We start from the raw sequence: 14,222 nt of genomic DNA on the forward strand, positions 1-14,222 counted from the left end.
TTTGGCTTGTGAAAGGCACACACACAAAAAAATCAAATCTATTCTTATTGCAGTTGGAATGGGCAATGGTCTGTTCAGACAAAGAGAGCCAGGGGGAGTGTACAGTATGTGTGCATGAATGAGACAGAGCGAACCCATTAGGCCTGTCTGTCTGTCTGACTGCCTGACTGACAGCAGCATGTCCTCAGGTGAACAGAGAGGTAAGAGTGGACATTAAGAGTTTTATCTCTGACATCTCTTCCTCTAGCTCTTTTATGATTACTAACCATTATTTCCAACATTCTTCAAAAACCTGCCTCTGCATTTGCCATGTCACCTCAAGCATCTTTCTCCTCCCCCCTCATGCTCAAAAGTACTTCTGAATCAAACTAATCAACCAACAGAAATGTCTGCTCTCATGTTGTACACAGTCATTTGTGAGGTGTACAGACAAATGTTAAATACATCAGTTTGACTGACTTTGCTAGATTTTTTAATGGTTTTGGGCACTGTTTGCTTTTTCACCCTGTCACGAGGCATATTTGACAAAGTGTCATTGGTCAGTCATGTCTGGCCTTTAGCAGTTTGTGTTTATTAGGGCACAGTTGACCTTTGCTCAGGTACAGCGAGTTCCCAACATACAGACAGGAACCTCAAGGCCATCCGAGGTGAAGGAAAGGTTTAGAGATTGTTGAGACATGGATATAAAATAAATATGCTTTATTCATTTATTTACTTACTGTCAGGTCAGTGAACTAATTCACAGCATGCACCTCAGCATTCAAATATGGCCACCTCAGACTCCAAATCCCAGAATACACACACTCACCGACATTGGTCTATCCACCTTATTTTTGTGTGAATGCGCAGACTTCCGAGTGTGAGACACTGTGAAAGTGCAGTAAACTGTAAAACTGTTTGCGTTACAAACCAGCGTGTTTAATTAAGACACTACATTAAAATAATATGGTAACAAATGCAGTTTGCAATATCAAGCTGCATAACAAGCTGTTTTGTGCAGCTAAAAATAACAGGAAGCAAATGACACCGGAAGCCAGACATGGGCTGCGTCCGAAATCATCTCCTATACCCTTAAATAGGGGACTATTTGAGGAGACAGCCATTTTGTAGTTGTGTCCAAAACCATAGTGGACGTTATCAAGTACACTCATTCAAACCCACAATGCACTGCAATAAGGAGTGTACAACCGATGTATGCTCAACGGCTAGAATACCCATAATGCACTGAGAGAGTCGCATGTCTGACCAGAAGTTGGCGCTGCAGCTGAATCATCCATCCATTCATTCATGTCAAAGAGTATAGAAGTAACTTCTATACTCTTTGTTCATGTTCCAAACCTCTGGTCCAATGTGGCTGCAGCGTAATATCATTCAGGTATAGCTTCTGTTTTAATTGATTATTAAACTATTTAATTAAGGTTTACATGCTAGATTCCATGACAGAGTTCAAGATACATTTTTTCATTACTACTGGAGCTGCCAATTTCCTAAGTTTTAAATGTTTATGATTACAGCAAGCACAAACTGCAAAAGCGGCGGTCCTTCCGGCGCACTCAAAAGTCTGAATTCACTCACTCGTTTTCATTCACTCTTTCAAGTGGACTATATTATTAGTGTGTAGGGATGTAGGGAATAGTGAATGAGGGTAAGTTGCGATTTTGAAGACACAGCCTGTGTGCGTGTATCGTGAGATATGGAGTCCGAGGCGCCATATCTCAATGCTGAGGTGCATGCTGTGAATTGTAGTTTACTGATCTGACACTTACTTACTTACTTATAGAATTTACAGAATTTTAATTTGCCAACTTTACATTTGGTAAATACTCTTAAAGCATGCTGTTGAACGTAACGTGGCTTTTTCCTCCAAATTATATTTTGAAAGGATATAGAAATTAAGGCCAGACAATATTTAGATTTCTCATTATTTCACTTCTCAATCATCTATAAGACCTTTTTTAATCTCTTTGCTTCAGCGTTTCTCAGATTAATGAAGAATATTTTCTTCTGAAAGTCCATTTGGAGCAGCACTGAGTTGGAGGTCATTTTTATAAATGGCTCCTGACATGCTTTTACTAGAACTGACCATGTTTCCACATCAAATGGTGCTGTATTAATGTGGGAGATGACAGCTATATTTAATAAGGAAAACATTTTATTTTTCTTAGTCCATTGTCAGATTTTCTTTCTTGTTTTAAGCATTGACTCATTTAATTTTTGAAAAATATATCAGCAAACACGTATAGTAAATGTCTTGATTTAAGGATGTTTCGATATTTGTGCTGGAAAACAAGACAAACATAATATAGTCATTCCAATGAATCTGAATAATGACCATGGAATATTTTCAATAAATAACTTAAATTTCAGTCTGGCTTTGAATATATTAAAAATGGACAACAAAAAAGTATAAGTAGCAACCATCTTTACTAATCACAGAACGTTATCTGATGGTTCTGTGTCAATCTTGAGGTTTTATCAAATTTAAATACTAGGCTATTTACAGACAAAGAGCACTGACCAGATGCTGACCACTGTCAGCCAATCCCCTACTGTCCCTCCACAATGCTTCGTCCACACACCCTCCCGTTTCTCTGAAACGACACTGCAGTTCTCAGTGTCACCAGCAGAGGGCGAGGCGAGCTCGCGCATAGATGATACATCTGATACTCCAGACCAGAGCACAGAATGAAGGTTACAAGACAGATGATAAAAATTATTATAAACATCATAATGATACAATTTTAAGAATTAATTTGAATTTTAAGATAAAGTCTTTTGTGTCAAAAATCCATTACATTAGTGACTGTGTCTGTGTGTGTGTGTACCTTTACCATATTTTGAGCGGATACAGATCCCGCTGTTTTCCAAGTTCGTCCCACCTGTTCCTGGAGCGAAATTGTAGCATTTGGACAATAGACAGGTACACTGGGCACACGTAGCAGTGCCAGCTGACAGATGGGTAGCGTTCAAATTCAAGAGAATCATCTCCAATCTGCATTCATTATTCATATGTAACACAACAAACATCAATGACAGGTACATTTCTTTACTTCCTGATTCTACGCAAAATCGCAAATGTTGCACCTTCCCCCAATATTATCTGTCTGCAGTCCCGGAGGCTGCATTTTCAGGACCCCACTTCTAGGACCGCATTTCTAGGACCCTAGTTTTGGAGGACCGAAAAAAGTGCCACCAAGGCAGTATTTCCACCCAGTTTTAACTACATTCGAGTTTTTTTTCTCCAAGTTTTATTACACCCAAATACTACTTTCTTTATTGCAATTAAACCAGGTTCCTAGGAATGTTGAGAAATTATTGGGTCTAAGTAGCATACTATAATAACTCAAGTAAAATAAACAAGGGATCATGTTATAGTCTTTTCAGTCACTAGATGGACCACATTTTCAAGTACAGAGGGAAGACAAGGATGACTCTGGGGGAAGATTTAAGATTGTGTATTTTACAAAATAATATATAACACCTGAACTTGAACACACAACATATTTTACAAAATAATATATAACAACTGAAATTGAACACACAAAATATTTTACAAAATAATATATAACAACTGAACTTGAGAACACACACAAAAACAAATTTGATCAAGACGTGAACCACATAGACAAACTACAATGGATGGACAAACACATGGACAACATCATCACTGACTCCTAAGAGAGAGAAAGAGAAGTGAATTAAATAAGGAACATTTAGTTGAACATGTTCTACTCTCTAATTTTAAATTTCATATTTAAAAGATCTTAGTTACCACAGAGTAATGATAATGATAAAAATAATGATATCAATCTTCATACCAATTAATGTTCATAATACAATTATTGCATACTGTTCAAAGAATTGGGAAAAAAAATGATTTTGATGTTGTGGGAAAAAAGGTTCTAGAAACACTCATGTCAATAAAGCCCCTCTGAACTGAGAAAAAAAAAATAATAGAGAGAGAGAAAATGGAAAAACAATGAGTAATTAACAAGCTTTCAGAACGAACATGCTACAGTTTATTGTGCTGTAAATAAGTCAACACAGGCTTATCATGCAACAGTTCCGTTAAATGAACGTGCTAACAATTCATTTTCCAGCATTAGAGGCTAATATATGATGGCTATGCATTCAAGACTGTTTAGCAAATCACCAGCACATTAGCAACGTTAACTTTCCAATGAAATGCATCACAATTGTTTTTAAAGTTAAACAAATAAAAATTGATTCGCATTTGATACTCACACTCTGAATGTCATCCATCTTCGCTGGTCCTCTAATTCGGTAGGTGGCGTTGTCACTAAAAACCTAGGGTCCTAGAAATGCGGTCCTAGAAGTGGGGTCCTGAAAATGCAGCCTCCGTGTCTGCAGGCAGATGCTACTCCCTTCCCCGGGCTGACCCGAATTAGGACGTCCATACAGCTAAACAATATGTAGCATAGCAATAATATAGGCCTACATACAATATGAATAGCCTATTAGAAAAAAAAATAGTATATACATATTTTTAATAGTATAGAAAAGAGACTAAATAAACAGTTCTCGCCATTTTAAGTTTAGTATTATTAATATAGGCATACTATTATAGTATTCATTCATATTTCAAAGCTTTTATTATAGCTTTTATTTTTATATTTAATCATTTGAATCTACTTTTATTTTTTCGTTATTTCAGTTTTAGTAATTTTAAGTGACCCCCCCCCCCCCATTTATTTCAGTTTTAGTAATTTTAGTACTTCAGTATGAACTTAGTTATTATTTACCAAGTCAACAAGTTTAATTTAAGTATACAGTTTCCTTCTAATTTTTCTTTTTTTCATTTAAATAAGTTATCTATAATTATTTTAAACTAAATAAAAGCTAAGCTAAATGGGACGTGTGGGTTATTGTGACGATTGTTATAAGTTTACTTAAAATAAAAGTTTGATCATGTTCTTTAATTGTTGTTAATACATGATTCAATTTAGGTTTGACAATTTGCAGTTTAGCCCTACATTTTGGCTTTCAAATATACTGAATGGCTATAACCACTCTTTTTTTCTCTCAGAAACTGGATGGCAAAAAGTCTATTTAATGTCATTGGCATCATTGGTTAAGACAACATTTTAAGGTGAAAGATGCACCATGAAACATGAAAAGTACATTTAAGAACATTTATTTTCGCATTCAGTATTGAGTACAGCTTAAGTGCAAATAGTTAAGAGTCAATGGCTAAAAGATGTACAACACTTAACAGTACAAAGATTGACAGATTCTAGCTGGCAATCCCTCACAGAAGTTTCCTTCTCCTCCCTCTCTTTTGTTTTGTATCATTTTCAGAATAAAAAGAAGATAAATGACAGCACAAAAAAAAAAAAAACATGAATCTCTGTAGTGGAGTCCTACGAAAAAGAAACATACTGTAATGCTATAGTGAGCTGACCATATCTAATCAGAACATTGCTAAATAGTTGCGTTTGTGCCCAGATATTATGAACCTCAGCAGATCCATGTGTCTAGCTGACGATGACGATTACTGTATGTTAATAATGTTTACAGATATAGTGATGGGAGAGGAAAAGCCCCCACCCAATGCCCTAGACATAAAGAAGCTTTGTTTTTTTTTTAGAGAAGAGAGTGTCACTGGAGAGCAATAAAGCTGGAGATCATTCACATACTACAGAGATTTCAGCACAGCTGAGAAAGCACATAAACTTCAAAGATAAAAAGAGAATTCATCAGCACTTAAGACTCTTGACTTCATGCACTTTATGAGCAACACATAAAAAAAAAAACACATCTAGTCGTTTTGCTGGATTTGAATAATATGTTTCATAGTTACTTCTAAAATTCATCAAGTAGTTGTACTTCTGACTAGATCCTGAATTGAGAAACAGCACACTTTACTTTTTTTTCTTTGTTTTTTTCCTATGGTTACAAGGTGAGGATGGGACTTCTCCTGCACAGCTTTGCCATTGCTCTAGACTTCACAATGTGTACAAAGTAGAACTATGTTCCAGTGATGTTTATGTGTGTGTGTGTGTGTGTGTGTGTGTGTACAAAGAGGAACCCTTGATCATCATTAAGCTCTCCCTGCAACGGGTCGGTCTGGGGCTCAGAACCTCCTCCAAAAGGGCCTATTCAGCCTTTCGTTTGGCCCCAGGAATCTTCTCCTGGATCCTGTACAAACAAAAACACAATTATATTACTGTATATTATATTCACTATGATTTTCAAAGACAATTATAATTTAAAGGATGCATTAAACTGATCAAAAGTGACAGCAAAGACATGTATAATATTAAAAACATTTCTATTTCAAATAAATGCTGTTATTTTGAACTTTCTATTCATCAAAGAATATTGAAAAAAACATATCTCTGTTTCCACAAAAATATTAAGCCGCACAACTGTTATAATAATAATAATAATAACCAGAAATGTTTCTTGATGTTTCTGGAGTAATGATGCTTAAAATTCAGCTTCGCCATCACAGGAATAAATGACTTCAAAATATTTTTTAATAGAAAAAATATATATTTATTTACTAAATTATTATATTATATTATAATGCTTAAAGAGAGTACTTACTTTCCTACCACAGAGTTGACTTGGGTCCTTATTAGGTCCAGATACTGATCAATCTGTGCCTAGAGAGAGAAATATTAAAAAAGTGAGTCATTGTAGTCATGGTGCTTATGAATTATACATGATGCTGTAGTCATGGTGACAAAGGTGCCTCTCTGACCTGGTATTTCTCGTAGACCACAGGCATCGAGAACATGGACACCACCACTGAAGCAAGATGCAAGGTAAATGTTAAAAGACAGAAGAGTGCATGATGAGTAAACGCAGTCATATAAAAAGCTTACATTTATCTATATTTTAAATCATAGGTGTAATTTGCGGATGGGACGGGTGGGACATGTCCCCACCACTTTTTGCTAGGATCGATATTGTCCCCACCACTTTTTTGCAACATCTCACTGCACGGATATACCTAATGCAAATGAAACATGTCAAGTTAAGGATAAATTGTCTTAAATAAGAGGTAATTTGGCGCTGGAATTTGTTTCTGAAATCATGCTGAGTGTTTGTTGCCACTGTTATCAGCGGCGGGACGTTCTCTTTTGGCTCGTGTCAGTCTTCACACAGATGAGCGCTTTAATCTATCGCTTAATGCCCTTGCGGAGACTCTCTGTTCTTTCCGATGGAATCACAAAACAAAATGCACAAAAACGTGTCCACGCTCGAGATATACAATCCCTAATGAACATCTTAAATGATTTTAATGAGGAAAAATAAAACTATCAAAGGTTCTACCACCAGACCATTAGGGAACAAGAATGCTTGCGGATAGTTGCAGAACTATGTATTTATTCACTAACATGAAGAATCTCGGGACTAACAATATATTGTATTATAGTAGATGTAAGAATGAAACTATCACAATAAACATGAGTTCTATGTCGATACATTAAACTGTCGAAATAAATTTCTAGACATCGAAATGTTATTTATTTTTCTACAATTTTTACATATCTGATGTAGCATTGTATCAGCAACTCTCCTGTCTCACCCACTTTTTAAAACAAAGTTACACCCCTGTTTCAAATTACAAATACATATGGAACTGAATAAACTGCTCACCCATAATAAGAAGAGTGAGACCATTGAAGAGGGCTCCCACATAGGTCAGCAACCACATCAGCACTGCAAACTTCAGGCAAACAAACAACTAGCAGTTAACACACACATACTGTATAAAGCAGGTATCACATGGTTTATGATGCATTTCTGTGGCAGTAACTAAACCATTATAGAAGTGCACTGACACTCATATAGCAAGAATAAACCAATAAGCTAATAAACTGCTCTAATATTCTGTATACTAACTCTTGATTTACTTTTAACAAATTTCTGCTAACTTGAAATTGTAAAATTAATATTCCTGAAATGCACATTTCTGTATCATATTCGCTACTGGTTTAAAGTTTGGGGTCAGTACGATTTTTTTTGTTGATTTTTTTTAAGAAAGTAAAAAAAAATTCCAGCAAGGATGTATTAAATTGATCAAAAGTGACAGTAAAGTCATTTATACAGTTACATTTAAAAAAAATGCTGTTCTTTTGAACTTTCTATTAATCAAAGAATCCTAAAAAATATCAGGGTTTCCACAAAAATATTAAGCAGAACAACTTGTATTAAGCAGAAAAACAAGTTTTCTATAGAGTCCTAAGGGATATAGTGATGAAAAAAATTAGTTGAGAAGAAAAGTTTTGGCAATGCTTTTGCGTTCGGTCACAAAATGTTTGCGTTCCTTGAGAAACTTAGCTTGTAAAACATTTACGTTCCTACGAGAAATTGCGTTTACTCGGAAGGAACGTTTCTTGGGGAAACAAAAAAGTTTCGCAAATGCGTGAAAGCTTTACAATGCAAAATCTTCAAAATGCAAAAGCTTTAAAATGTATTTCTTCACCCCATAATATATTTTTTTCATCACCATGTCCTTTTAGGGGCTCCATAGTTTACAGCATTTATAATGAAAATAAATGTTCTATAGATCAGCAAATCAGCATATTAGAAGGTTTTCTGAAGGATCATGTGACACTGAAGACTGGAGTAATGATGCTGAAAATTCAGCTTCGCAGACAGAGGAATAAATGACATTTTAAATTGTACAAATATTTCACAATATTTCTGTTTTTACAGTTTTTATTATTATGAAATAAATGCAGCCTGAGTGAGCATAAGAGACTTGAACTTGAATCTTGAACGGTAGCATACGGACTGACAAGTGGAGTACATGTTATGACATGCATGCTGGCACTTATGTGTGAGCAACCTGTCTAAAAAAAAAAAAGTTCACGTAATTTCCTGACCACCTCCCATAATTTCTGTGCTTTCCTATCAAGCATCAAAAGTCTATCAAAATCTGTCAATTGAAACATAACTTTACAATCCTGGTGTATATAAAGTTGACCGGATGTTCACCTTTAGTGAGTCCACCAGATCCTGCACCAGGAACAGTCTGCGCAGTTCTTTCAGTGTGCTGTTGATATAATACTGGATGTTTTCTGCATACTTCTGCATCTGATCATGGGACAGTGACATCTCCACATCCAGATAAGCTCTGCATCCAGGTGATAAAAACATTAGTAACTCAATGTGTGGCACACACACACACACACACACACACACACACACACACACACACACACACACACACACACACACACACACACACACACACACACACACACACACACACACACACACACACACACACACACAGCCATCTTACTTGAAGGGGTGTCCCTCGTCTGTTTTCTGCACAGCCTGCAACACAGACTTGTAGACCCGGAAGCTGATGGTGGCGGAGAGGGCAGCCAGGGCCAGATAGGCCACCACGCTGACCACACTGAACTGCGTCAGGGAGAAAAGCAGCAGCAGTAAACTGCCAAACACCAACCCACTCTGCTTCAGGTTCCTCCAGTACAGCAGCTCCATCGCTGGATAGGAAGAGAGAGAGAGAGAGATAAAAAGAAGATAATGTAGTGTCAAAATCATGCACATTTGGGATTGGTGGTGGTGGTATGCCACAAATCTGTTTGTCATTGATTGTTTAAAGGGTAAGTTCAGCGTTTTACAAGTAAAGCCCTGTTTTAAGATCGTTTCTGATGAAATCGAATGGTTAAGATTAAAATTTGGACACATGCTGCTGTCCCGAGAATTTTATGTTTTTGTGTTAGCAGCCCCCCACCTATACAATGGTTTCATAGGTGCCTCGGAACAATCATTCATATAAACGCATTAAACTTTAGTTTACAAAGACGTGAAACTCACTGAGTGGTCTGTGGTGTTCACTGATATGCTCACGCAAACATCACTGCAAAAGATGCTTTCCAGCAGGTGTTATCGTAGTTTTTGGAAGAATGTCCGGTTGTGAGGCGTTGGAAAAATAGGTCCACAGTTTTACAACGAATGGTAAAACACCTGTTGGAAAGCATCTTTTGCAGTGATGTTTGCGTGAGCATATCAGTGAACACCATAGACCACTCGGTGAGTTTCACGTCTTTGTAAACTAAAGTTTAATGCGTTTATATGAATGATTGTTCCAAGGCACCTATGAAACCATTGTATAGGTGGGGGGTGCTAACACAAAAACATAAAATTCTCGGGACAGCAGCATGTGTCCAAATTTTAATCTTAACCATTCGATTTCATCAGAAACGATCTTAAAACAGGGCTTTACTTGTAAAACGCCGAACTTACCCTTTAAGGATCCTCAATTCAGCATTTATGTGGTGATGTAACCACTAGTGAATCACTATGCACCAGTGCTGAGTCAGTGATTACACCATTAGAAATGATTACACAAACAGAGAGGAGTACATAAAAAAAAAAAGCCTGGATTCAGTCTGCAGAATGAGACAGAATGTGTGTATGTCCCTGCTTTACAATATGCCAAAAGATGGATGTCAAATGAGAAGGATGTTCGAATAGCCATTAATTGGCAAACAATACTGCATCTGCTTAAGATTCTGAAGTGCGAAACAAGTGAACAATTCACTATCCCATAAGGCCACGGGAGCTGAGGATATTAAAGTTCACCCCAAAATGACATTTCTGAAACCTAATAGGCTAGATTTGAAATTCCCTCTACATGTAAACACATTTACCTGCATTCTATCAGCTTCTTCAGTTTTTGAAGCCTTGAGACCTCAAACAAAAAACTTTCTTGCATTGTCATTTTTTAAATGAGCATAATCAGTCTTTTGGGTAACACTTTATAATAAGTATACAGTAATAAAGTTCTTACAAATTCTTAACAAACTATTAGTTTTCAGTTAATTCATTGTCATCTCTACATTGTTAATAATACTAGGCCCATATACAAATAGTAAGTCCTTTATTAATTGTCACTGTAATGACCATAACTATTATTGTTTAATTAGCTCGTAGTAAAAGGAATTGTTAATTGGTTATTAGGAGTAGGATTAGAATTATTAGAATCTCACTTTAGATTAGGTTAAAGAAAATGGGAAAATGTCATTAATTAAGTGCTTTAAACCAAACTTTAATGGACATTAATTGCATTCATATTCAGTGTTCCTTAAAATTTTTACAAATACATTAAACACGCGCACACACACACGCACACACACGCACGCACACACACACACACACACACACACACACACACACACACACACACACACACACACACACACACACACACACACACACACACACACACACACACACACACACACACACACACACACACACACACACACACACGTTGTTTACAGGAACACTCCATAGGTGTAATGGTTTTTATATTGTACAAACTGTATATTCTATCCCCTTACATTAACTCTACACTGAAACCTACCCATTACAGAAAACTATATATATATACACAGTTTGGTACATATGCATTGGTATTTATACATCGATTTAAAAAAAATGTGGTTTCATTGATTTGCAATATGTAATTGCCATGCCAATAAACAAGTGCGGCAAAGGATTATGTAATTAACTCATTTTCTACACAGTCACATAGCATCAATCCAGTGTTTCACCACACCCATTCCAAAGCTCTTCTCACTGGCCTTTGTTTTACACCCAATTTAAGATGATGCGATAATGAACTCAAGAGATTAAAAATTAGGCAGTTTATCTAGATTCCAATTACAACCTAGCAGAAGTTCGCTCTAATCACAGTTATGTGTCTGAGCTGAGCTAAATGAAGCTTCATGGTCTAGACGGAGTCCTGCGATCATTTCCTTGGATGTGTGCCTGTCATACTCAGTGCCATAAAGAGCAATATTTTGGGCTGTTCTAAGTTAGAGCTTCTCCTAAACTAGCGCTACAGATGTCCACAACAGCATCATGCTCAGTGGGATTCTTTGTTTGTGTTATGAAGGTGTGGGGAGGACAGCTCTTTTTGCAACATACAAGGATTGCTGCATCATGTATAATTCATAAGCATATAATTATACAGCTCATTATAGTCAATAATCAATATTCAGTCCTATCCTATTTATCAGAAGTGATTAAGAAACATAGGTCTTCATTAAACCAAGGCAGTGTATTTCCTCTATTAGAAATAAAAAAACAATAGGACACTTGCTCATTTATGCCCACTCTTTCCCATCATGCACCGACACATGCTTGTTTAAGGGGTCATTACGGTGAGCTTTGTATAAAATGTGTGGGCCGTGAAGTTGGCAGTTGAGCTCTGAGATGAAGGGAGCGCGGTCGCCACGGAAACTGGAGAGATGGGTGCAGTGAGCAGGGATGCAGTTGCCATAGCAATGGAGCTGCCCCCCCCCCCCACCTTTCACAGAGTGCTGCCTGCCAGACAGAGTAATAAGGTACTGATGAAATGATGGGGGAGGGGAACAGGAGGTAACACTGGAATGACAGACACACAAGCAAAGACCCTCTTGCTAAAACAGCCCATTGCTGACAACAACATGCCCACGTTCATGAAAGACCTTTACTTTTTATCAAGCTAAAGGAAAACAGCAAACAACAGTCCGGTCCTTGAGGGCAAGAATGGCTAAATATAGCTATGGCTGTGTGACTGCACTGAAAATCTTAATTTTTTTTATGATTTTCATTTATTGATTCTTGCTGTCCAGTATATACTTGAGAAGTAGCTAAAAGTGTGTACTAAGACTTGTTTTCAAAGAATATATCCAGTATACAGCATAGGCAAATTTGCTTTCTATGTCTTGTTTTAAGCATGTTTGTGCTTAAAACAAATCTTAATATCTTACTCAGTTTTGCTTTGCAAGTAAATTTATCTTGTATTAATGTTTAGGTAATTTTACTGGAAAAATAATAGTCTACTGTATTATAATGTATACATATATAAATACTGGTTAAAAAGTATATTTATTATTATTTTACAGAGTGGTAAATAAATTAAATTACATTAAGGTATTAGCTTACCCGATTTTGCTTCTCAAGTGTTCTCAAGTGTTCTCAAGTCAAGAGTTCTCAAGTCTTATGATGTTTACATATTTTACTTAGAAAAGACAAATAAGAAGAAATCTATTAAATGTTTTGAGTAAATTATATTTTGCTTCTTAACCTGGTTTTAGCACTTGCTGTGTGGAACACACACACACACACACACACACACACACACACACACACACACACACACACACACACACACACACACACACACACACACACACACACACACACACACACACACACACACACACACACACACACACACACACACAACACACACACACAGCCAAAATAATGGACATGATTCGAAAAGGTTAAATGGTCCTGGAAAAAATAGTCACAATTATAATTGTTCATGGTCGAAATTGGTCGCATTACAAATGAATGGGAGAGGAATTCCATCTATTCATACTATGCAGTCACGTGACTACCATGGATACCTGGCGGGCAACAAACGCTGACAAAATGGCGACAAACAGTGGCCAGTGAGGCTATTTTGTTTCCATAGCACATTAACAAAACGTTTAATAACACTAATAACACTAAAAACAATACAATTACTAAATATTAATAATATCACTAAAATGATATAACGTTAGGCCTAAAAACTGTTTTTAGTTCACGAACAGCACAACTCTGCCATCTGTGAAAATCAAAAGCAGCTTCAAAAACTTGTTTAAAAAGAAATATTCTTCTAATTTTTTACTGTCATTAATGTAGGTCCATAAGAGAAATATTAAGCCAGTAAATTAAGATAGCCGTTGCTATAGCGTTATATCCATCGTCGTCTCTGAGAGAACACGGCGTTAATGCAGCGATTCTACTTTCCGTTTCTACTTTCACTTTCGGGGAATGAGTGCATATACATGCACGTTCTTAACCCGATTATGCTGAATAATAGTGCATCCGATCACACAACAACTATCTGGCATGTCGTTTATACCTCAAAACACCAACTTTTGTATATTAAAACTGGCGACGTCCTGGCAAGATCCTTGAGTAGTTTACTGGGTTTCGTTGCTACAGCCAATACTTGTGACGTCACGTGCAAAGTATGAATTGGAAACTTTAGATGCAAATTTTTTGAGATATCAACTTCAAATTTGGAACACAGCTTACTTAGATTTATGGATTTGATTTTCTCACAGGTTTAGAGTTAAACGTGTTTTGGAAAATATATATGGCAAATAACATTTTTATTTTTGTGCATTTTTCATAACAATAAATGTTCACTTAAAAAAAAAAAA

General features: G+C 36.5%; 1 protein-coding gene across 5 annotated transcripts in view; it reads right to left on the reverse strand.

Moving 5' to 3' along the window:
• Positions 1-5,139: 5,139 nt before the first annotated feature.
• rtn1b (reticulon 1b) overlaps positions 5,140-14,222 on the reverse strand; it is a 45,242-nt gene continuing 36,159 nt past the window's right edge. For all 5 annotated transcript variants that reach the window (XM_077220419.1, XM_077220418.1, XM_077220420.1 and 2 more), the window contains 6 exons: positions 9,284-9,491; positions 8,974-9,112; positions 7,630-7,699; positions 6,728-6,774; positions 6,571-6,629; positions 5,140-6,159 (listed from right to left, as the gene is read on the reverse strand). In XM_077220419.1, coding sequence (XP_077076534.1) covers positions 6,117-6,159; positions 6,571-6,629; positions 6,728-6,774; positions 7,630-7,699; positions 8,974-9,112; positions 9,284-9,491 — 566 coding nt within the window. In that variant the 3' untranslated portion in view covers positions 5,140-6,116. The remainder of the gene's footprint in view (positions 6,160-6,570; positions 6,630-6,727; positions 6,775-7,629; positions 7,700-8,973; positions 9,113-9,283; positions 9,492-14,222) is intronic.

The sequence above is a fragment of the Siphateles boraxobius genome, unplaced genomic scaffold, assembly GCF_051911475.1.
Source record: "Siphateles boraxobius isolate OS27281-9 unplaced genomic scaffold, OSU_SipBor_1 8, whole genome shotgun sequence".
Classification (NCBI taxonomy): domain Eukaryota; kingdom Metazoa; phylum Chordata; class Actinopteri; order Cypriniformes; family Leuciscidae; genus Siphateles; species Siphateles boraxobius.